Source organism: Pelodiscus sinensis, chromosome 20 (genome assembly GCF_049634645.1).
Source record: "Pelodiscus sinensis isolate JC-2024 chromosome 20, ASM4963464v1, whole genome shotgun sequence".
NCBI classification, from domain to species: domain Eukaryota; kingdom Metazoa; phylum Chordata; order Testudines; family Trionychidae; genus Pelodiscus; species Pelodiscus sinensis.
The window spans coordinates 46,031-71,113 of NC_134730.1; the positions used below are offsets into that span (position 1 = coordinate 46,031).

The 25,083-nt window shown below is 43.7% G+C and overlaps 1 protein-coding gene across 1 annotated transcript in view; it reads right to left on the reverse strand.

Moving 5' to 3' along the window:
- Positions 1-6,354: 6,354 nt before the first annotated feature.
- The window catches only part of LOC102446383 (myosin-1B), a 29,480-nt gene continuing 10,751 nt past the window's right edge, over positions 6,355-25,083 (reverse strand). Inside the window, exons 15-40 of the mRNA XM_075903408.1 lie at positions 23,981-24,151; positions 23,111-23,417; positions 22,894-22,964; positions 21,795-21,882; positions 21,583-21,700; positions 21,152-21,275; positions 20,821-20,957; positions 18,941-19,196; positions 17,057-17,299; positions 16,774-16,950; positions 16,542-16,687; positions 16,358-16,448; positions 15,455-15,844; positions 13,741-13,867; positions 12,092-12,210; positions 11,560-11,756; positions 10,965-11,148; positions 10,713-10,878; positions 10,435-10,559; positions 9,881-10,189; positions 9,576-9,779; positions 8,956-9,081; positions 8,692-8,862; positions 8,504-8,608; positions 8,115-8,210; positions 6,355-6,632 (exon numbers count right to left, since the gene is read on the reverse strand). Coding sequence (XP_075759523.1) covers positions 6,480-6,632; positions 8,115-8,210; positions 8,504-8,608; positions 8,692-8,862; positions 8,956-9,081; positions 9,576-9,779; positions 9,881-10,189; positions 10,435-10,559; positions 10,713-10,878; positions 10,965-11,148; positions 11,560-11,756; positions 12,092-12,210; positions 13,741-13,867; positions 15,455-15,844; positions 16,358-16,448; positions 16,542-16,687; positions 16,774-16,950; positions 17,057-17,299; positions 18,941-19,196; positions 20,821-20,957; positions 21,152-21,275; positions 21,583-21,700; positions 21,795-21,882; positions 22,894-22,964; positions 23,111-23,417; positions 23,981-24,151 — 4,401 coding nt within the window. The 3' untranslated portion in view covers positions 6,355-6,479. The remainder of the gene's footprint in view (positions 6,633-8,114; positions 8,211-8,503; positions 8,609-8,691; positions 8,863-8,955; positions 9,082-9,575; positions 9,780-9,880; positions 10,190-10,434; positions 10,560-10,712; positions 10,879-10,964; positions 11,149-11,559; positions 11,757-12,091; positions 12,211-13,740; positions 13,868-15,454; positions 15,845-16,357; positions 16,449-16,541; positions 16,688-16,773; positions 16,951-17,056; positions 17,300-18,940; positions 19,197-20,820; positions 20,958-21,151; positions 21,276-21,582; positions 21,701-21,794; positions 21,883-22,893; positions 22,965-23,110; positions 23,418-23,980; positions 24,152-25,083) is intronic.

The following is a 25,083-nucleotide window of genomic DNA, read 5'->3' on the forward strand; positions in this document are numbered from 1 at the left end:
CCTGTCCTCAGAAACCAAGAGGAACAAATTTTCGCCTTCCTCCTTGTGACACCCTTTTAGATATTTGAAAACCGCTATCATGTCCCCCCTTAATCTTCTTTTTTCCAAACTAAACAAGCCCAGTTCATGAAGCCTGGCTTCATAGGTCATGTTCTCTAAACCTTTAATCATTCTTGTCGCTCTTCTCTGTACCCTTTCCAATTTCTCCACATCTTTCTTGAAATGTGGCGCCCAGAACTGGACACAGTACTCCAGCTGAGGCCTAACTAGTGCAGAGTAGAGCGGCAGAATGACTTCACGAGTTTTGCTTACAACACACCTGTTGATACAACCTAGAATCATATTTGCTTTTTTTGCAACAGCATCACACTGTTGGCTCATATTCAACTTGTGGTCCACTATGACCCCTAGATCCCTTTCCGCCATGCTCCTTCCTAGACAGTCGCTTCCCATCTTGTATGTATGGAACTGATTGTTCCTTCCTAAGTGGAGCACTTTGCATTTCTCCTTATTAAACCTCATCCTGTTTACCTCTGACCATTTCTCTAACTTGCTAAGGTCATTTTGAATTATGTCCCTATCCTCCAAAGAAGTTGCAACCCCACCCAGTTTGGTATCATCTGCAAACTTAATAAGCGTACTCTCTATCCCAATATCTACATCATTGATGAAGATATTGAACAGTACGGGTCCCAAAACAGACCCTTGAGGAACTCCACTTGTTATCCCTTTCCAGCAGGATTTAGAACCGTTAACAACAACTCTCTGACTACGGTTATCCAGCCAATTATGCACCCACCTTATCGTGGCCCTATCTAAGTTATATTTGCCTAGTTTATCAATAAGAATATCATGCGAGACCGTATCAAATGCCTTACTAAAGTCTAGGTATATGACATCCACCGCTTCTCCCTTATCCACAAGGCTTGTTATCTTATCAAAGAAAGCTATCAGATTAGTTTGGCATGACTTGTTCTTCACAAACCCATGCTGGCTATTCCCTATCACTTTATTACCTTCCAAGTGTTTGCATATGATTTCCTTAATTACCTGCTCCATTATCTTCCCTGGGACAGACGTTAAACTGACCGGTCTGTAGTTTCCTGGGTTGTTCTTATTCCCCTTTTTATAGATGGGCACAATATTTGCCCTTTTCCAGTCTTCTGGAATTTCCCCTGTCTGCCATGATTTTTCAAAGATCATAGCTAAAGGCTCAGATACCTCCTCTATCAGCTCCTTGAGTATCCTGGGATGCATTTCATCAGGACCTGGTGACTTGCTGACATCTAATTTTCCTAAGTGATTTTTAACTTGTTCTTTGTGTATCCTATCTTCTAAACTTACCCTCTCTCTGCTTGTATTCACTACGTTAGGCACACCTCCAGACTTCTCGGTGAAGACCGAAACAAAGAAGTCATTGAGCATCTCCGCCATTTCCAAGTTCCCTGTTACTGCTTCTCCCTCCTCACTAAGCAGTGGGCCTACCCTGTCCTTGGTCTTCCTCTTGCTTTTAATGTATTTATAAAAGGTCTTCTTGTTTCCCTTTATGCCTGTAGCTAGTTTGATCTCATTTTGTGCCTTTGCCTTTCTAATCTTGCCCCTGCATTCCCGTGTTGCTTGCCTATATTCCTCCTTTGTTAGTTGTCCTAGTTTCCATTTTTTATATGACTCCTTTTTTATTTTGAGATCGTGCAAGATCTCCTTGTTAAGCCAAGCTGGTCTTTTGCCATATTTTCTATCTTTCCTACACAGCGGAATTGTTTGCTTTTGGGCCCTTAACAACGTCCCTTTGAAATACTTCCAACTCTCCTCAGTTGTTTTTCCCTTCAGTCTTGCTTCCCATGGGACCTTACCTACAAGTTCTCTGAGCTTATCAAAATCTGCCTTCCTGAAATCCATTACCTCAATTGTGCTGGTCTCCCTTCTACCTTTCCTTAAGATCATGAACTCTATTATTTCGTGATCACTGTCCCCTATACTGTCTTCCACTTTCAAGTTCTCAACTAGTTCCTCCCTATTTGTTAAAACCAAATCCAGAACAGCTTCTCCTCTGGTAGCTTTTTCAACCTTCTGAAACAGAAAGTTGTCTCCAAAGCAGTCCAGAAACTTATTGGATAGCCTGTGCCTCGCTGTGTTAGTTTCCCAACATATGTCTGGATAGTTGAAGTCCCCCATCACCACCAAATCTTGGGCTTTGGCTAGTTTTGTTAATTGTTTAAAAAAGGCCTCATCCACCTCTTCCACCTGGCTAGGTGGCCTGTAGTAGACTCCTAGCATGATATCCCCCTCGTTTTTTACCCCTTTTAGCTTAACCCAGAGACTCTCTACACAGCTATCTCCTACATTCATCTCCACTTCAGTCCAAGTGTGTACATTTTTAATATACAAGGCAACCCCTCCTCCCTTTTTTCCCTGTCTGTCCTTCCTGTCCTTGTGTGCATTTCACCCCCTGGGCACGTGTGTGCATTCCCCCAGCAGTCACATGTGTGCAATCACACAGCAGTCACACGTGTGCATTCCTCTGTCCTCCAGGGACATGCTAGACACACGTGTGTACCCTGCCCCCCCAAGGCCCACAGTCACCACACATGTGTGTTCCCTACCCTGGGCACACACCAGTACACGTGCACATTCCAGCTCCTGAAGCACACAGCAATCACATGTCGGTGCATTCTCCCCCCCACCGTATCACATTCCAGTCCCACACATGCACATTCCACCCCCCAGGCACACAGCTGTCATGGAGGTGCACATGACCTTCGACCTCATCCCAGCACAAAGTGCCCTTTCAGTGTGCTCTACATCAGAGGGACTTTCAGCTAAATATGGTCAGAATGTCATGTGGGTCTGTAGCAAAAACCCTATTAAAATCAAAGAGACCATGTCTCCTGCTTCACCCTGTCCCCTTGCTCAGTGAGCCTGACTATAAAGGTAATTAATTTGTTTGGCATGATTTGTAATTTACAAATTAACCCTGACTGGTTTTTTATTACCCTGCTATCCTCCAGATGCTCACAAATGATTGTCCTTCATAAATTATACAGTCAATTGCTCGATCACACTTTGGTTTGTTATAAAGTATATTCCAGAGACCAAATATCAATCAAGTGTATTGCTGTGGGCCAGTAATAATATAGTACAGGAGACAGTTCTCTATGATAACCGTTTCTAGGAAGCTGGATTGTGCAGCAATGTTTCATTCCCCTTACACAGAAGGGATGTACTCAGAGTGATTCATTTCTGTCAGTATTATTTATATGACAATTTTACAAGTTCTATGTCTCTTTTACACATCGCTAAAATCCACCCCAGCAATATGTCCCAGTTCTCGTGATTGCGTTTGAGTGCACTGTGTCCAGTGTTGTACCTGCAAGTGTTGTGTTTTGCAGAGCCTCTTACATTCAGCTTTGAGAACGTGGGCCTCAACATTTTGTCTGACATGATAAAAGAATCTGTGTATTTGACTTTAAAATGATGATCATTTCCCTTTCTTAAAATACTATTTTAAATAGTTCAAAATCGGAGCGAAAGTAACCAACATGGAAACTATATAAATGTCAATGATCCTTCTTGCTAGGTCTCTGCACTGCGAGAAGCCGTTTTGACATTCCCATGAAAGGCAGATAGGGTTTGATAGATTCCTTTCTAAAATATATCTGCGCGCTTGTTTCACCGCAGCCATCCCTATCCCACACACCAGAATAGTTTCCACTGTCAGCGAGTATGGGCAGGAAAAGAGGCATGCAGCCGGAGGCTGAGCACCGCAGCGGATAATCCTGCTGCACATCACAAGTCATTGGGAAATGATGTTCACTACAATAAGCCTCTCACTTTCACCTACCAGTATAAATCTGACAAATAACTACGGTCTGTCTGCAGCGCTCAGGGAATAACTGTTGTTGGATTTGCTGGCCAAAGACACTCACAAATAAAAAAGCATTCGTTTCAGATCAGCCAAGTCTTTCTTTTCACCTTCAAGGTTTTCTAAATTAGAAAAAGTGAACTAAAATTCAAAACTAAAAGTTATTTTGACTTGAAAGAATGTTTCATTAAAAATATTATTGACTGAAACAACAAAGTGAATCCAATACAAATCCACAAAATGTTTCAGTTAAAGCAAATCTCTATTCTTTGGTTAAAAAAAATTGTCCATAAAGTTTTGTCTGGCTCTAAAAATTTCATTATGTATTCTGAAAAGACAGTAACAGCTACTTGCAGTTGTTTTTTTTTTTTTTGAAGGTAGAGGGTGTAATGGATTCATTCCTAGATCGATAGGTGAACCCCTAGGTTTAATAATCTGTCCCACATTGTATTTAGCTTGGACACTCTGGTTACTTTGTCCACAGAGCTCTTCCTCTGGTCTGTAGTTCAAAAGCTTGGAATCATAGACGATTAGGATGGGAAGAGACCTCAGCAGTCATCGAGTCCAACCCCTGCTCAAAGCAGGACCAGACCAACTCAATCATCCCAGACAGGGCTTTGTCAAGCCAAGCCTTAAAATCCTCTAGGGAAGGAGATTCCACCCCCTCCCTAGGGAACCCATCCCAGTGCTTCACCATTCTCCTGGGGAAATAGTTTTTTCTAATATCCAACCTAGACCTTTCCCACTGCAATTTGAAACCATTGCTCCTTGTTCTGTCATCTGTCACTACTGAGAGCAGCCTGGCTCTGTTACTAGCTATCTCCAATCACTGATTTGCTCATCGTCTATGTAACTGTGATAATTGAACTGCACTCACTAAGCAGGGTTTAGAGGAGAGAGAGGGTGGCGAAAGGTGTTTGTGACTGATGGTGTGGACTGCCCAAAGAGTCCAAGGTACCCTTTGACCTATCCCCTTCTGCACTGTTTAATGATAGACCTGGTTAGTCTCAATTGGAAGTCTTTTATTTTGTCGTGGATAACAAGAGCTGAAATCACTGACAACCAAGTGTAAGTGCTATGTGTCTGCTCGGGGACAGGGGCGGCCTGTGAGTATAGGCAGACTCGTCGGTCGCCTAGGGCACCCAATGATTAAGTCACAGCCACTGACGGCCGTGCAGGCAGTGGCACTGATTGTGTGTTCCGCCTGGGGCGCCAGCTGCCACAGCCAGCCTCGGGCAGCTCCTGCTCGGTGACATATCTTCAGTGAAAGAGACTGACCAGCCTGCTGTAGTAGTGAGGGTCCTGCTTGCAACTACTACGAGCTGTGTTACGTGGTAGGGCCTAAACACACCACAGAGGTTGCAGTAGGCTGACCCTGCAGGTGAGAGTGCAGTGGTAGAGTAACTGGTAACTAGCAGATGTGTAGATGATGAAGCTGGGTGACGATGGAGTCTTAGGATGTGTCTGCACAGCACAGTTATTTCAAAATAGCAATGCAAGTGTTTACATAGCAATTCTATTATTTCACAATAATTTTGAAATAACGGACGGCTTATTTCGAAATCTGTAAATCTGATTCCACAAGGAATAATGCTTATTCCAAAACAGCGATTTCAGAATAACAATAGTGTGAATGCTCCACTGCTGCTCTTTCAAAATAGTTTAAAAAGGACAAATGCAAAGTGTTCCACTTAGGAAGGAACAATCAGTTTCACACATACAGAATGGGAAGCAACTGACCAGGAAGGAGTAGGGCAGAAAGGAATCTAGGGGTCATAGTGGACCACAAGCTAAACATGAGTCAACAGTGTGACACTGTTGAAAAAAAAAGCGAACATGATTCTAGGATGCAATGACAGGTGTGTTGTGAGCAAGACATGAGAAATCATTCTTCTGCTCTACTCTGTGCTGATTAGGCCTCAGTTGGAGTATTGTGTCTGGTTCTGGGCACCAAATTTCAAGAAAGACGTGGAGAAATTGGAGAAGGTCCAGAGAAGAGCATCAAGAATGATTAAAGATCTAGAGAACATGACCTATGAAAAAAGACTGAAAGAATTCCACATCATAGTCTTTAAGTACTTGCACAGGGGAGAAGATCTGATTTGTGGCATCAATTTAATCTAACACAAGTTCCAGGAAGCTGAATTTTGAAACATTCAAATAGGAAATAGGTTACAACTTATTAACGGTGAATAAATAACCACTGGAACAGATTACCTAAAGGTGTGGTAGCTTCCTCATTGCTTTTAGTCTTTGAATCAAGACTGGATGGATTGACAACTTTCACTTACATCATATGGAAGAATAATTTTCTCTACTTCAGGAATTCCTGGGTGAATGTTCTGGCTTTGTATTTGCAGGTGGTCAGACTGGATTAATTCTTTAAAAATATCGAGATGACAATTTACTAATGTTCAATTTATGTTTAGTTAGAAAAGTGTAGGGGCACAGACTTTAATGAGATTCTAGACCTATACAGAAACTGCTTCCAGTTCTCTCAATGCAATCTTTATTTCCTATACACTGGGGACAAGATAAACAATAAATACAAAGCAGAGTGACAGAGAGTTTCACATTTTGTTCATGTCTTCAGTCACTTTGCAGCACGGTGAAATCCTCACTCTTCTACTTCCGTTTTCTTATGAATCTCGCGGCTCTTCACCCGCAGCTTGTTGACCTGGGACTCCGCAATGTCAGCTCGCTCCTCAGCCTCTTCTAGCTCGTGCTGGATCTTGCGGAACTTGGTAAGGTTGACGTTGGATAGTTCCTCCTGAGGATGGAGAGAGCTTTGAAAACCAAAAGACTAATCTTCTCTCCCACATTTGGGACTTGATGGGAGGTGATTGTTTGCTGACAGGAAGGCCCAGATTTTGTCACTCATTAACCGTTTTTATTAAGGAATCATAGAATCATAGAATCATAGAATAATAGGACTGGAAGGGACCTCGAGAGGTCATCGAGTCCAGCCCCCCGCCCTCAAGGCAGGACCAAGCTCCGTCTACACCATCCCTGACAGATGTCTATCTAACCTGTTCTTAAATATCTCCAGAGAGGGAGATTCCACCACCTCCCTTGGCAATTTATTCCAATATTTGACCACCCTGACAGTTAGGAATTTTTTCCTAATGTCCAATCTAAACCTCCCCTGCTGCACTTTAAGCCCATTACTCCTTGTCCTGTCCTCAGAAACCAAGAGGAACAAATTTTCGCCTTCCTCCTTGTGACACCCTTTTAGATATTTGAAAACCGCTATCATGTCCCCCCTTAATCTTCTTTTTTCCAAACTAAACAAGCCCAGTTCATGAAGCCTGGCTTCATAGGTCATGTTCTCTAAACCTTTAATCATTCTTGTCGCTCTTCTCTGTACCCTTTCCAATTTCTCCACATCTTTCTTGAAATGTGGCGCCCAGAACTGGACACAGTACTCCAGCTGAGGCCTAACTAGTGCAGAATAGAGCGGCAGAATGACTTCACGAGTTTTGCTTACAACACACCTGTTGATACAATATAACACTGAGCTATCCTTCCCCCCATGAACCATGATAAGACATCTGGAGTGAGAAGGTCATGCTTGGAGATGGGAACAGCTATCAATCAAAGTAATCATTAGTGCTATTAGTGAGACAAGTAGAAATTTTAACCTGGCAAGGACTCTTTCAAGGAATGTATGAGCAACCCTGGAAAACAGCGTAAATGCCACACTAATAACTCCATGCAAAAAATTTACAAGAACTGTAACTGAACAGGTTCAGGCCAAAGAATTTGCAAGTGCTGCTGTTATGGCCATACACAAAAGAGTGTATTCAAATATTGATTTATTCTATGAACAAAGCACAACAGCTGATGCCTCAGGGGAAGAAAAGTTCTGTGATAGCACTATCTGGTTCTTGCAAATTACAACTTGAAGAATGATTTGTATTGCAGTGTTGCTTACTGCACCCTCCCGCCCTCATTGTTCTGGGGTCAGCATGTGTGTGGGAAGCCATCACCTAACGCTGGTGCTATGAACCGGTCAACGTATTCTTAAGGAATGTTACATTGGTGAACACAAACTAATCATTTGTGAACTTGAGCTGTTATGCAAAAAAAAAAAAATACCCACAAGGTATCAAACACATTCCAGAAGCTTAGTTAGACAAACAGACAGACAAACAAATTTTAAAAAGCTGCTTAATATCATTCTGCTCCAGGTAGCCAAACTTTTACCCCCCCCCCCCAGATTAATATCTTCCCATCTCCCAGTAATACTTACGGCCTCCTCAGATTGTCTCTTGTAAGCTTTCACTTTCAGTTGGAGCTTGTCTACCAGATCCTGCAGCCTGAGAACATTCTTGCGGTCTTCCTCAGTCTACAAAGAGTTTGCAATGGAAGAGATTCAAGTCATTTCCAAAGCATGTGTCTATGTCCTTATTAGGTAAAGGCACATTCTGTATAAAATATTTTGGTAAATATGTAAGCTGGATAATAAAGATTCAAACGTAAATGACTACATGTTGCACTCTTTCTTTTGTTCCATAGTACTCCTGTAAACTGACTTCCTGTCTGAGAATTCTAATAAAACTCCTCCCCTATAGGTTCAGGTGCAAACAGTTTGTGTTCCCCAGGGAAGGATGTGGCAGCACAGTGGCCCTTCCTCCTTACCTGGTAGGTCAGTTCCTTTACTCGTCTCTCATACTTGCGAACACCCTTAATAGCATCAGCGCTGCGTTTCTGCTCATTGTCAACCTCACCTTCCAGCTCACGCACCTGAAACGAGAAATGCATTGTTGTGTTTCACTGGGACCGACATAGGAAATGCTTCCACGTACACAAATATGAGGAACACGCACTCTGGCCTCCAGTTTCTGGATTTGCTTCTTGCCACCCTTCAATGCCAGCTGCTCCGCCTCGTCCAGCCGGTGCTGCAGGTCCTTCACCGTCTGGTCCAGGTTCTTCTTCATCCTCTCCAGGTGGGCGCTGGTGTCCTGCTCCTTCTTCAGCTCCTCCGCCATCATGGCTGCCTAGTGAGCAAAGAGAGGAAACCGATCCAGAAAACCAACCCTGTTGGGTGAAAACACGGCCATGCTCTCCACTGAAAGGTGCCTTCAACTCACATCAGTGATTGCTTTCTTGGCCTTCTCTTCTGCATTGCGTGCCTCCTGGATTGTCTCCTCCATTTCACTCTGGAGCTGGGAAATGTCAGTTTCCAGCTTCTTCTTTGTGTTGATCAGACTGGTGTTCTGTTTAACAACAACAATAGAAAAGATGTTCTTTCGATTCACCGCAACTATCGACTCTATTTGTATTCACTGTACAGGTTATGATGAACATTTTTCCACATCAGAACTCTCTTCCAAACACCTCATCTCTGCCGAACATAGACATCTACTGAGTGATGTGCTGTGAATATGTGAAGGGCTCTCACAATCATTACTCCAAGCCTGGGATGAGAGGCAGGGAAGCCAGTCCAGAGCCTTTGAGACATTTGCCTACCCCTCTCCTCACTGCAATTAAAACCTTTCTCGTCCCCATGTCACCTGAAGCAGAACAACATGAGGAAAGCTATGGGTGGCTTTGCAGTTTTCTGTTAAACCAAGGGCAATCCTAGGATGTTAGCATAAAGGCGATTTCAGAAACAAACTTCTCCAAGCACCCCCCAGCTGTACTCTGTGGAATGGACCCAGCAGTCTCCTGCTCTGGTGTTTGTAGTATTTTTTTCACACTAGACCCTGACCTGAGTGTGCAGGAGCTGCACTCGTTCACTTGCATCCAGAAGTTCCTGTTCAGCCACTTTCCTGGCCCTCTCCGTCTGCTCCAGAGCCGCCCTCAGCTCCTCGATTTCAGCCTGCATCAGGTTAGCTCTGCGCTCCACCATGGCCACCTGCTCCTTCAGGTCCTCTTGGCTTCGGAGAGCATCATCCAGGTGTAACTGGGTATCCTGTGAAAGCAGCGAGAGCAGTGACCTATGGGTTGCAAAGCCCCAGGAAAGCAGAGAAGCTCAGCTGAGTTATCGCACCAGGTGTGTTTGGCTGACTGTACCTTAAGCACGCCTTGTGTGTTTCGCAAATTCTTCTGTGCATCTGCAGCCAGGCGATTGGCATGGCTCAGCTGGATCTCCATTTCATTCAGGTCCCCCTCCATCTTCTTCTTCAGCCTCATGGCTTCATTTCGGCTCCGGATCTCTGCGTCCAGGGTGCTCTGCATGGACTCCACCACTCTGATGTGGTTTCTCTTCAGCTGCTCAATTTCCTCATCTTTCTCTGCAATCTTCCTGTCCACTTCAGACTTCACCTGGTTCAGCTCAAGCTGGATGCGGAGGATTTTGCCCTCTTCATGTTCAAGTGAAGCCTTAACCAGAGCAAGCGAAGGGTCAGCAAAGGGAGAAAATGGTATTTGCCTGCCAAATAGTGTTAAATGCTACCCAAGTCTGGAGCGTAGTGCTCTGTACAGCATGGACACCGAGTCCAGAGCCTCCAGCACAGCATGTGCTGTGCCCCTGTCCCTGTCAGGTATCCCACCATGTTCACAACAGCACACAGCTCCAAGCCTTTTGGATTCTCTCTTTGCAAGGCAGTGACTAATGGTGCGTGTACCTCAGCTTCCTCCAGAGCGGACTGGATTTCCGATTTCTCTTGCTCAATCTGCTTCTTCACTTTCTCCAGCTCATGGAGGGCCTTTCCCCCCTCTGCAATCTGCTCCGTGAGGTCAGAAATCTCCTCTGTTGGTTACAGACAAATAACTAGTCAAACAAAGGGCCGAGGGGAACGGCTCCTGAGCAATGCCCCCCCCCCCCCCGCCCAGACAGATTCAGGTTGCTGTGCTGCCCAACTTTCCAGATGCCCCGTGTTAGGAGACGAGATCAGGGACTTACGCTGCAGGTTCTTGTTCTCCCGCTTGAGAGTTTCAAGGTGATCCAAGGTTTCCTCATAAGCATTCTTCATCTTAAACAGCTCTGTGCTGAGAGCGCGGGACTCCTTCTGGGAAGCTTCCAGTTCAGCCTGCGTTTCCTCATATTTCTGCTTCCATTCTGACAGAACCTGGAGAACAAGAAGACCTTAATCTAAGCAACGGAGATATGAGAGGCTGCGCCATCCAACACCCCCAAAGGCAGAGCTCCAAATACCTTGTCGAAATTCTTCTGCTTCTTGTCTAGAGCCGCGCAGGCAGCATTAGATCTTTCCACGTCAATCATCAGGTCCTCCACTTCGTTCTGCAGCCTCTGCTTCGTCTTTTCCAGGGAAGCACATTTGGAATTGACAGCTTCCACGTGTTCCTCAGCATCCTGCAGTCGCTGAGCAAGCTTCTTCCTGGGAGATTGTCAATACAGCCCCCAGTTAGTGAGCAGTATGGGAAGCAAAGTGTGTGCAGCTGCTCAGGGATGTGAGACAGCACAAGTCACCTCTGCCGGGCTGTGAGCCCTGTGCGATACCCCATCTAGGCCCTTCCACAGTCACTTTTATCCAATTCATATGCGGTACTTTTTCTCCGATAATTCCTCTGCCCTCAGCGTGTGCACACACACACACACTTGACAGAGTTATCAGACTCTGCCTCTGTACACCCAAAGTGCCTAGTTGCCAATTTCCAACCCATACCACTAACTGCATATAGTCTTCCCTCCTCTAGTCTTCCCTCCAAAATGCACATTCTAGGCCTCTTCCGTTCCTATCCTGGTGTATCACTGACATCTTTGGGTGTTCCTCAGCCCCATCACCTACTTGGCCTCTTCCAGTTCCTCTGTGCGCTGAATGGCATCCGTCTCGTATTTGGTTCTCCACTGGGCCACTTCACTGTTGGCCTTGGACAGGGTGCGTTGCAGCTCACCCTTGGCTTCCTGCTCTTCCTCATATTGCTCCCGGAGCAAGTCGCAATCATGGCGAGCAGACTGCAAGGCGTGGGCCAACGCGTTCTTAGCCTGGAGAAAGAACAGGAGCAACACAGTGGTGTAGCTAAATGTCCTGGGAATCCCTCTGACAGTGAGCGCCATCATCTGATGGAGTGATAGAAACACCAGTGTGTATAGGGAGCATTTAATGCTGATCTGGCTGAATATAAACACAGTGCAGGAAATTTACCTGCATTTGTAGGGGTTGTGCTTGTAGACTAAATAGGTGATTGCCCACCCTTGTTTCCAAATCTGCATGATTTTATACGGTGTTAAAGCATATAAACCTTTGTAGACGATAGATCAGGCATCAAACGAATCCTACAACCTCCAGATCAAGACAGTGTTGTTGGAAAATTCCTTACCTTTATCTCCTCTTCTAGTTGCCTCTTCAGTTCCTCAACCTGTTGCGTGAAAGCCTGCTTGCCTCTTGAGAGCTGAGAAACTAATGTATCTTTCTCCTCTACCTGACGTGCAAATTCACCTAAAAAAGACAAAGTGAAATAGTAAGATTTAATGTGACAACTGAAAATTATGGAAATGCTTCTTTTTCACAAAAATGAGACAAAATCATATGCTAATGGTATGGGAAGCTCCTCTTACATCATCCATCTTTGCCCATCTCTTATTCCCTACATTTTGCAGTAGCCTTTTTTATTCCCATGTCATTTTCTAGACCCGTGGAAGCTGACTGCAGCTTGCTGTGAGGAAGGTTTTCCAATAGTGCTAGTTATGCCTCCCTCACCTTCACATTTCCATTCAAATATACTAAGCGATCGCTTAGCCACACTGTACGTTATTAGCTTATTAAATGATTTCTCATGACTTGTTCCTTGGTTAGAGCTGGGTTAAAGGATTTGAGGACCTTCTGCATGGGGGAAATTGGAGCCCTCATCTTCCTTAAATTAGAGACACTGCATGTGATATGCAGTCTGTAAATATGACAATATCACTTAGTCAGCTGGGATTGTGCCAAGACTCCAATGATTATTAATCCATCTGTCTGAGAAATGAGGAGAATGCATCTGAATCACAAACCTTTCCCTCTCGCACTTACTAATTTCCATGCAGGGCCATGGATTTGATTTCAGTGTTGAGAGGTCTTGCTACTGAGCAGCTTTTGCTTCTTGCTCCTTAAAGCTATTCCTTGACTCTTGCAAAAAGCACCGTTTATTATTATCATTCTCATCTTCCTAATCTCTAGCTCCTCTGTATTACTTTTATCCTTGCTGTGCTTTGCAACTCTCACCATATCAGTTTCTTCTGCAAATGTTATTAGTGTGTATTTCCCGCTCTCTTTTTATATTTAGCAGTAGCAGTGATAACAGAGTACTCAATTGTGTGTTAAAATTAAAAAAAATAAAAATTGTTCAGCCTTTATTCCATTCACAAGCAGTATTCAAGGAGGAACTTCTACCTGACATATGCTCATCTAGAGTGCTTATAAGCATCACATAGAATGGCAGGTAGTTTCTAAGCCACAGAGAGAGAAATCCATCATTGTCGGAAGTATCCCAATTCTGAGGCATAGATTGGCCACATTTCTATCTTGAAGCAAACACTTAGGGTATGTCTACACTAGCCCCCATTCCTAAATTGGGAGGCTAATGTATGCTTTCGAAGTTGCAAATCAAGCCCGGGATTTAAATATCCCGTGCTTGATTTGCATCTTTCCGGCCGGTCGCCATTCTTGAAACTTACAAGTCCAGACTAACTGCCTACTACACGCGGTAGGGACCCGGTATTTCGAATTAAAGCCCTAAATTGAACTACCTGTTATTCCTCCTGCAAGGAGGTTTAGGGCTTTAATTCGAAATACCGGGTCCCGGCCGCGTGTAGACACGGGCAGTTAGTCCGGACTTGTAAATTTCAAAGACGGCGACCGGCCGGGAAGATGCAAATGAAGCGCAGGATATTTAAATTCCAGGCTTGATTTGCAACTTCAAATGCCTTCTTTAGCCTCCCTACTTCGAAATAGGGGGCTAATGTAGACAGACCCTTAGAAGTGTCCTACCTGATTCTGTCTGTAGACGAGCTCTTTGAGTGCTCAGGTCATTGATCATACGCTGGTGCTCCTCTTCCTTTGTCTTAACCTCACTCAGCTGATCTTCCAGAGAGCGGCACATCTTCTCAAGGTTTGCCTGCAAGGTGTGAAATGGACAAAAGAGGCTACACACCTGGCTCCGTTGCATTCTGAGATCACGAGGTGCTGAGCCTCTGCAACTTCTATGAACCACAAAGTGATAGCCAGCATTTAAGAGTGAAAACAGTTCTATGGTAAGATCTTATATCTATAACACTGCCAGAAACATACAAGATATGTACCCCTCCGTGTAGTGGTGGGGGATAACGTATTGTCAGACAATTAAAATCTTATCTCACATGTTGATATTAATAAACTGATTGTGAGTGGAAATGCAGAGTCTTTAATTTTTCTTTAAATTTAGTGCTTACTTACCATTAACAAAACTTTACAATGATCAGTGGGAGGGGAGGGAGGACAGACAAGAAAAAGACGGGAAAGTAAAAGGAATGATGTTGAGACAAACAATCTGAAAAAAGTTTTATTTTTTCTTGTATTATTTAAATTTTAAAAAATGAATTAAAGATTCCAGTTAATAATTACTTTGAAGGTCTTTACTGCTAACATAGAATCATCAGTTCCAGTCCCTGGCTCACATGGCAGGGTCAAGCACCATCTATATAATCTCTGATAGATGTCTATCTAACATGCTCTTAAACATCTCCAATGATGGAGATTTCACAACCTCCCTTGATATTTTACTCCAGTGCTAAACCACCCGGACAGTTAGGAAGTTTTTTCCTACTGTCCAACCTAAACCTCCCTTGCTACAATTTAAGTCCATTGCTTCTTGTCCTATCACAGGAGGTTAAGGAGAATATGAATGTTTTTTTCTCCCTCCTCTTCGTAACATCCTTTAGATATGTGAAAGCTGCAATTATGTCCCCTCTCAGTCTTCACCTTTCCAAACTAAACAAACCTAATTCTATCAGTCTTCCCTCATAGGTCATGTTTTCTAGAACTTTAAAATTTTTCATGAGTCAGTTAGTCTATAAGGTGCCACAGGACTCCTCGCCGCTTTTGCAGATTCAGACTAACACGGCTACCCCTCTGATACTTTAAAATTTGTGTTGTTCTTCTCTTGATCTTTACCAGTTTCTCCACATCTTTGCTGAAATGCGGTTCCCTGAACTGGACAAACTACTCCAGGTCAGGAGTGCAGATGAGAGCGGAAGAGTTACTTCTCAGTCTTGCTCAAAACACTCCGGTTAATGCACCCCAGAATGATGTTTGCTTTTTTTGCAACAGTGTCCCATTGTTGACTCACATTTAACTTGTGGTCTTCTATGAACCCTATCTCCCTTTCTGCAGTGCTCTTTCCTAGACAGTCACTTCCCATTTTGTATGGTGCTAACCTCAAGAAATGAATAGAGAGACATTATGATTGCAAATATTCTTTCTTTAGAAAACATTGGGTGTCAGCCTCCAACTTCATTTAATTCCGCATTAGGTTCTTATAGACAAAAAGTACCACTTATTTATCATTAAAATTTGCTAAAATGCTCCACATCACCTCATAGGATTATATGTACAACTCTTATCCTTTTTTACATCTAAATTTGATATAATTAAATTTAAATCCTCCTTTCGTGTCAGCTGCAATATCACTTAGTCTACAGACAGCATTCCATACGCAGCTCTGTACCTTGGTTTTGGAGACAGTCTCCATGTTACTGGCCAGGTCATCAATCTCCATCTTCAGTTCACTCTTCTCCTTCTCCAGCTTCTGCTTGACACGTTGCAGGTTGTCGATTTGCTCCCCCAGCTCTGCTGTGCTGTCCGCGTGCTTCTTCCGGAGGGCGGCAGATGTGGCTTCATGCTGCAGAGTGGCCTCTTCAAGGTCTCGGCGCATTTTCTGGAATTCTGCCTCCCGCTTCTTGTTCATCTCAATCTGAGCCGCTGTGGCCCCACCAGCTTCTTCCAGGCGCTCACTGATCTCCTCAAGTTCCCTGGAGAGATCCGACCGCTGCTTCTCTGCTTTCGCCCGGGAGGCACGTTCAGCCTCTATCTCCTCCTCCAGCTCCTCAATACGGGCCTAGGGAACAGTAGGAAACAATAAGGCTGTGGCTTCTCCACAGGGACGACACCAATAGAGCTGTTGACAGAATTATGTGGGCACAGCATTGTTGAAGAGATGCTGCCTACATTGATACAAGGGATTTCAGGTGGCAAAGAAACAACACTTCCCTGAGAGAGGGTAGCTATGTCCAAGTCCACCGAGAGAATTTTGGGTCGTAGGTATATTATATTCATTGGGTTCATCTCTTTCCAATTTACTTCATTTACACAAAGCTTAATGATGTTCTGGGGCCCTGGTAAAAGTGTTCCTCCTTTCTCATCAGCACCTACATTGATGGGAGCTTTTTTCCACCAACACAGCTTCTCTGCACTGAGGGCTAGGTCAGCAGTGCTGTGTCAGTCCCAGACGTGGTTCTCTCAAACCCTTGACCAACATAGCTATATCACCCTAAGACCACAGTTAAGAAAGATCGTTTCCTTCTAATGGAACTTGTTCTGAAGGCCAGAAGAGAAAGAAATTATGACTTGCCTGCAATTCTTTGATCTTCTTCTGGAGCTGGATGCCTAGGACTTGCTCATCCTCAATTTTGCTTTGGAACTGACTTATTTCAAAGTCTTTCCTTTTCACACACACAAACAAAAACAGTTAGTGCCAGAACCAAATCCAAACATAATTGCATGGTGCCATGACACCCCCTGCAATCCATACTTACTTCTTCAGTTTTTCCTCCAGCTGCTGTTTATCGTTTTCTAAATCCATTGTGGATTCCTGGGCCAGCTTCAAATCTCCCTCAAGTTTCCTCTTGGCTCTTTCAAGGTCCATGCGGAGTTTCTTCTCTTGCTCCAGTGACCCTTCAAGCTAAATAGAAAAAGGCCATGAAATCTCTGCTAACGAGAGCCTAACTTCACACTGGTTGTATCCTCCCCACTTGTTGTTGTGCCTACATCGTCCACTTGCTGCTCCAGCTTGGTTTTCGCTTTGCTCAGTGTGTTCACTTTGTCCTCTTCTGCCTGCAGGTCATCCAGCGTCTGCTGATGGGCCTCCTGGAGGGCTTTCTTCTCCTTGGTTAGTTTAGCGATGGTCTCATCCAGCACTGCCATCTCCTCAGTGAGGTTTTTCACCTTTCAGGTTGAACAAAGATAATTAAAAACCACGGATTAAAAGGTTAGTGTGTGTGAAAGGACCAGTTCATATTTTAGAATGTGTGTTAGAGATTTTGGCACATACCTTGTTTTCTGTGGCATGCTTTTCCTTTTCAACCTTGGCCAATGTTAACTCGAGGTCATCAATATCTTTCTTTAGCTCTGAACATTCATCCTCCAGTTTCCTCTTTTTGGCTGTCAGTTCAGCGTTCATCTCTTCCTCATCCTCTGCTCTTTCAGTCAGCTCCTTAATTTTAGCTTCAAGTTGGATTTTGGTTTTGATCAGCTGGTCACATCTTTCCTCAGCATCCGCCAAGCCATCAGATTCCTGTAGGGGAACCATTATTAGGATCTTTTCTAAAAGTTTTTATATATATATATATATATATATATATATATATATATATATATATATATATATATTCACTATTGCTTGTCTCATAATGATTTTCACAGCATCTTCCATTTCTAAATTCTATTATCAGTCACTCATAATAATCTTCCAATAATCAACCATTCACCCTGAAATTTTTCTGTTTTCAACCAAGGATAGAAATGAAAAATAAATATATTGCAAATATGTAGTCATAAATGACATATTAGGCAAATATTTTTAGAGCATTAGAAGGGCCATACTAGGTCAGACCAAAGGTCCATTCAGCCCAGTATTCTGTCTTCCGATAGTGGCCAATGCCAAATGCCCCAGAGGGAGTGAATGGAGTGGAGAATCATCAAGTGATCCCTCTCCTGTCATCTTCTTTCATAGAATCATAGAACTGGAAGAGACCTCAGATGGTCATCAAGTCCAGCCCCCTGCTCTAGGCAGGACCAATTCCAACTAAATCAACCCGGCCAGGGCTTTTTCAAGTCGAGACTTAACACCTCTAGGGATGGAGACTCCACTACTTCCCTAGATAACCCATTCCAGTACTTCACCACCCTCCTAGTGAAATAGCTTTTCCTAATATCCAACCTGGACCTCTCCCACCACAACTTGAGCCCATTGCTCCTTGTTCTGCCATCTGTCACTACTGAGAACAGCCTCTCTCCATCCTCTTTGGAAGCTCCCTTCAGGAAGTTGGAGACTACATGGAGACTATGACTACGTATGAGTCTACATAGGTGAATTCTGCACCCACACAAAGTCCCACAGAAGTCAATGAGGCTCCATACTGGCAGAGATTCTTTCGGGGTCTAGTTTTCTTTGACATTTGCTTAGTATAAAAACTAAGGACTAATCCTTCAAAGAGCTTATCTGAGAATCACAGACACATAAGACCGGAAAGAACCTTGTGAGGTCATCAGTTCCAGTTCCCTGCTATCATGGCAGGACCAAGCACCCTCTAGATCATCATTGACAGATGTTCGTCTAACATGCTCTTAAAAATATTTAATGCTGGAGATACCACAATCTCCCTAGGAAATTTATTCCAGTGTTTAACCACCCTGGCAGTTGGGAAGTTTTTCCTAAGATCCAACCTAAACCTCCATTGCTACAATTTAAGCCCATTGCTTTTTGTTCTATCATCGGAGGTCAATTAAAAGTATTCTTCCTCCTCCTTGTAACACCCTTTTGGGTACTTGAAAGGTGCTGTCATGTCCTCTCTGTCTTTTCTTTTCCAGACTAAACAAACACAGTTCTTTCAATCTTCCCTCATACGTCATGTTTTTTAGACTTTAATCATTTTTGTTGCTCTATGGAATTTTTCCAATTTGTTCACATATTTCCTGAAATGTGGTGCCCAAAGATGGACACAATAGTCCAACTGAGGCCTAATCAGCACAGAATGGAGCAGAAGAATTACTTCTCATTTAGTTAAGTGGCTCTCACCCACCCACATACACAAGTTGCTCCAGTGCCCCTGCCCAGTGCTGGTAATGTGCTGCTTCCTGGGAAAGTTGCACTTGGAACTTTCAGCTTGGACTGTTCCAGTGTGCAATAAGGGTTGAATTGGTTGGCGATACTCACAGACTGCACTTGGAGCTGCAGGTCGTTTTTCTCCTGTAGCAGGCTCACCATCTTTTCCTCTAGTTCCTTCCTTTTGGCCTCAGACTTAGCAAGCTCTTCCTTGGTTTTCTCAAACTCCTCCTTCATGTTGGCCATCTCCTTCTCAGATTCAGCACTCTTCAGCAAGGGCTTGATCTTGAAGTAGAGCTTCATCCAGGGCCAGTGCTTGACATTCATGAATGAGCGAACATTGTACTGGATACAGAAGATGGACTCTCTATAATGTAATACAGATATATGGTCAGTGTTATTGGCCAAACTGGGTGAGTGCAAAGGACAGATTCTGCAATGCTGTTAATTGTCAGTGGCATTTATGCAGTCCAGTATCCTCATTTGAGTTCAGATGGGACCAATCACATGAAAAAGGACTTTTCTAAGAGTAACAATATCTGGTTTACTTGAGTCATAGAAAGCCCAGTGGTAGTCAGCTTGGCGGGCATTCTGAATTAATGTATGTTCTCAGCAGATTCACATACCAGGATGCAGTTTTCACTCCCTCTTCATACACCATGTCTGTAACTAACCCACTCAATCTGTTGAGTGTTTTGGAGTCTATGTAACTGTGGGTTGGTGTAATTCATGCTGAGGATCCAAAAAGAATTCAGGAGACAAGTGCAGAACTGAAAGCTGTAAGTTAAAGTTGGCCACTCCTCATCTAATGCTCACTTTCCTATATCTCCCTGCTCCTTGGCATACCAGCTATGCCAGCTTACACTCCCAGGGTGTGTCTAGACTACAGGGTTTTGTTGACAAAAGTTGACTTTTGTCGACAAAACTAAACCTGCGTCTACTCTACTGCTGAGTTCTGTCGACATAACGTCGACAGAACTCAACAGTTTTGTCAACACTGGTAAACCTCATTTTACGAGGAATAACGCCTTTTGTCGACAGAGTTCTGTCGACAGAAGGCGTTATTGCATCTAAACTGTCCTTTGCGTCTACACTGCCATGTCGACAAAGCAGCTTGCTTTGTCAACAGAACTGAATGTAGTCTAGACGCTCTTTGTTGACAGAAGCTTTGTCGACAGTATCTGTCGATAAAAATTCTGTCGACAAAAGCCTGTAGTCTAGACGTACCCCCAGAGAGAGCTGAGCAAATAATTAATTTGTTGATTCACTGGCAGTTCTGAAATTTAAAAAACATTCCGTTTGAATTGAACTTTGGACGGGTGTTTTTGTTTTTTAGGAATTTTCAATGAATTGAAAAAGTCAGAACATTTCCTTTTGAGTTGATCAAAACACTCCCTTACAACATTCAGCATTTCACAAAGCGACGGGAAAGAGTGATCTCTGCAACACCCCTACAATAGCCAGGCCACCCGTATAATTACCGCACCATGAAGTGACAGATTTAAATAGCTGAAATCATGACATTTACAATTTTTAAAATCCTATGACTGTGAATTTGACCCAAATGCACCATGAATTTGAGAGGGATCTGCCTATAACCTGGTGGCTATGGCACTCACCTGTAGGAATGAAGACTCATGTCCACATTGGTGCTTCCAAGTGAGGATTATCACCTGGATCTCTTACTCCCAGGTGCTCTATTGACAGTTATTCAGGGGTCTCCCTCTTTGTTTTGTGAAGGGCACCTATGTCCCCTTGTGACTCTTGCTCAGACATTTCCTTGGGTCAATGTGAAACTGCATTTGCCACCAAAGAAATTATTTGTCTGTATATTTTCACCCACCTCTACTCCCAAACTCTCACACACTGATCCAGTGGATTAATGAGACCTATATCAGCCCGAGAGAAAAGGAGCATATCCTATAATTTTGTTCATTTCACCTCTGGGGCTTGAGCACAGACCCAAGAGACCAGACACAGTTTATTGCTACCTCCTTTCCATCATTCTCTTGAACTCCACTCTCATCAGGAAGCCACGGCATATTGCTTGTGTGCGGGTGATCAGCTGTGCCAGTTTATCATCTCTCATCTCCTCTAGAAGACCCAGAAGTCCTGCCTTGAAGAACACCTTGAGGAAGAGAATGTTACAGAACATCACTTTCATCCTGGGAAGAACACAAATATTCACTGTCTTTTTTCTCCTTTTTTTTTTACCCTCTGTCTCCCTTCTTCTTTCCTCCCCCACCCCACCAGACTATTTGTTGTTTTTTAAGTTTTTCTAGAATACAAATAGACAGTGTTTGAATCAGATAGTGTGTGTACCTTGGTGTGACCAAATTTATACTGGGTCTGATCAATATCAATGGACCCAAGTAGTTTCTCAGAAGCCTTCTTGCTGTCCATGAACTGTCCTTCAGGAATAGCACTCGCATTTAAAACCCTGTATCTGTAGGAGAAAACAAAATATGAAGAAGGTCACATCACTTACAATTCTTGGGTGCACTGGTCATGTCTCTGTCACGACCTTTGTCCTCCCATGAATCCCCTGTTCAGACCCATCATGAAATTCAGCTTTATGATATTTAAAGGACTGTATAGTCACATGACTTGGCCACTCCTCTTCTTGCTCAGACTCTTTCCCTTCCTTCTCTCCTCCCCAACCACAATTTGGTCCTAAATTTCTTCTACAAACACAGAATATGTTGGGCGCTGAAATGACAAGATAGTTAAAGTTTTTATAAAATGAGTCTGACCTCTGTTTAAAATCTGCATAAACAATTCTGCTGGGGAATCCTTTCCTGCAAATTCTGATCCCTTCCAGCACGCCGTTACACCTGAGCTGGTGAAGTACGAGTTCATGTTCCATGGCACCTTAACAAATCACAGCATGAATTAGTACGTGATTGTGTAGCCCAGAGGGAACAGCTGCATCTCACCAAGATCTCGGTGTGACAGAGCTTCTCACCTGGTGTCTTTGTTTCATTGGGAATGAGGCAGCGCACGAAATGCGGATGGGTGCTTCTCAGATTGCTCATCAGCTTGTTTAAATTCTCCTGTGACACCATAAGCAGAGGTTTAGGTTAATCAATGTTACATCTGCATATACACCTACAGATGGAGTAAAATGTTGGTAATGGGATCATGATTTGTAGCAAACTGTAATTCAGACAAATTAGCTATCGGGTCTTTCCAGCTGGAGACATTCTAATCTAAACCTCCCTCTTTCTTATAATTTTGAAACTTGATAATAAATTGAAATTATTTAATTAAAAATATCACAACTGAGCCTATGGAAAATGGTCACGATGACTGGACAAGGAGCCACTGGCGTTGCTAAAACAAAGCATTTTTCAAAAATCTGGAAGAATTATCATAAGTTTATTCTGAACTTAAATTGCAATGGATTGTATGTGAAAATAAAACCAGGCCTGATGCCGACCCTCCATTTCCCACACTCTTGTCTAGTCTCCACTCATGTGAAGGAAGGAGGAATTCTGATTTGGAAGTGCTGTTCACCCTGTTTGCATTCCTTTGGACCAGTGAAAGTGACACCCAAGGTGCCAAGCGGGGTGAATCAAGATGCTTGAGAAGATGAGAAGGAAAGGGAAGGGGGCATAAATGACAAGGTTGTAACTGGGTGAGCTTTTGTTTTATAGTCAGACATGATGGGCCACCTACAGTCCTGACCCCAATAGAACATCCACTTATGGGGTGAGGGCTGCACAGTTTATGACCCTGACTGAGTCTCCTCTGAAAGAGTCAGTAGAGGAAGGAACACGTTAAGCCTCATAGCAGAAAATGATTTCATTTTATATCATTTGTGACATCATTCAGAGGAGAAAGCAACTCTGCCTCTTCCTTATTCTTGTGCTGTTAATTAGGCAGAGGCAACAGTGACCTGTCTGGAAGTATTTTTTGATTGAGGACTGCAGCCCTCTGCCCTTTGAAAGGAGGGATGTGCATGCCAAAATCAACTTGAAACCAGGCTTTGCTGAGTTAAAGGGAGTCAGTCTTCTTCTCTTATTCACATTGAAATGATATTTACAATGAGCACTGTACTGTACCCTGAACAGAGCAGAGACGGTCTGGAAAGAAGAACCCTTCTTCTTGCCTCCCTTCTTGCCACCACCGCTCTCTGAATAATACAAGAAAGAGTTGCAAAATTAAAAGGTAAGGATCTCATGGGTACATCTATGAAGGTTTATGTTTTGCATATTTCATTAGTTTGATACAAGTCATCTGCTGTGTATCAAAACCACCACCTAATTTTTCAGAAATTACCTGCATCTCCAGCAAGTGCGGCAAAGAGCAAAGCTAGTGTTTTTAGGGACGATTTCTGGTACAGCCCAATGACTGTTTCATTCAGTGGGTCCTTGTTCTTCTCCAACCAGCCGGTGATGTTGTAGTCCACAGTGCCAGCGTAGTGCACCAGGGCAAAGTGGGCCTCAGCCTTTCCTTTTCCAGGCTTGGGCTTCTGAAAGTTGTTGGACTTGCCAAGATGCTGGTCGTAGAGCTTGTTCTTGAAAGAAACATCAGTTGCTTTGGGGAACATGCACTCCTCCTCCAGGATGGAGAAAATACCCATTGGCTGAAATGAACGGCCACAGACGAGAGGAGAGAGGAAAAATAGATATTACAAATCAGCCTCCTGGCCAACGCAAGCATCTCTTGGTTGTGTTGAGAAGAACCAGGGAATCAGTGGATGTGCATTCAAAAAGCTGAAATTAGGCCAGCCTACCTATAGTATCTATTCAAATGTTTTAAAATAATAAAGATATCGCTCATGGAAAATTGCCTCGTGTGTGCAAGACTGACTTCCTGCATGCTAGAGAATCATTCAAAACCTGCCATGTCTGGGGACGAGGCAGTGCAGTTCCTTAGATACCCTTAAAATAGTTAACATTTCCCAGTGTTCTAAAGCTTACGCTACTCTTTTCTCCATGAGAGTGAGCAGGGACATGGAGTGTTGCCACACAGTTACGTGCTGCTCCCTTGGGACCTATCCCAAAGTTTACCAATTGTGGATCGAGACATTTTCATACCCCAAGACCCATGAGTGACATGCACTGGCGCATGCATTTGTTCATTATTGTAAGCATGCAAAAGTCTTTTAGACGCTAAAGATCCCTTGAGTACATAAAACCTAAGAACCTTCTCAATGAGCTCAATGCAGGCAGCCAGGTCCATCCCAAAGTCAATGAATTCCCATTCGATCCCTTCCTTCTTGTACTCCTCCTGCTCCAGCACGAACATGTGGTGGTTGAAAAACTGTTGCAGTTTCTCGTTGGTGAAGTTGATGCACAGCTGCTCCAGGCTGTTGTACTGCACAGAGGCAAAAAAGGAGATTTATCTACTTGTAAAATTCTCTGCACTCCTGCCCTGGGCTTCCCGAAATACATAAAAATGGCTCTTCTTTCAGCTCATCAGGTCTGTTTCACCAACCTCGGTTTCAGTGAGATTCTGAATTCTTCCCCCAAGAGCCAGCAGCTGTTTGGGGAGCTCTAGTCTCAGCCCTGCCTAAACATTTCTGCAATGTCAGGCCCATGCTTGTCCAGCCATTTCTGTGCTCTGGGGCCCAGGCCCTTGGTCCTGGTCATAATAGTATCTGGGCCTCCACAGCTTATTCTGAGCCCTCAGGTCTACTTGGATATTTCTGGGTACTCAGCCCCAAGCCTGCCAGAGACTCAGTGAGCAGTGACCTAAGTGCTCTAGGTGCCTTCAATGATGTGTTAGGTACAGGAGCATTTCTTCACGAGTAGGTACCGCCTGTTCACAGTTTAAGTGTCATTGCCATTTCTACATGTACTGCACATTTACCCAAACAAAGCCATTGGACAGTCATACTACTGTGAGAGAAAAGTCAGGCTTTTCCAGGAAACTATTTAAATATATGCTTTTTTTAAACCCTCCAAGTTCCTAAAGCCGCTGCTTGTTCCTTCCACGAATTTGCTGTCATAAGAACATAAGAATGGCTATCCTGGGTCAGACAAAGGTCCTGCTAGCCCAGTATCCTGCCTACTGACAGTGGCCAATGCCAGGTGCCCAGAGGGAGGGAACACAACAGGTAATCTTCATGTGATCCCTCCCTTGTTACCCACCTCCAGACAAACAGAGGCTAGGGACTCCATTCCTACCTAGCCTGGCTAATAGCCATTGATGGACCTAACCTTCACGAATCTCTCTAGCTCTTGGGTGTTTTTGAACCCCATTAAAGTCCTAATCTTTACCACATCCTCTGGCAAGAAGTTCCACAG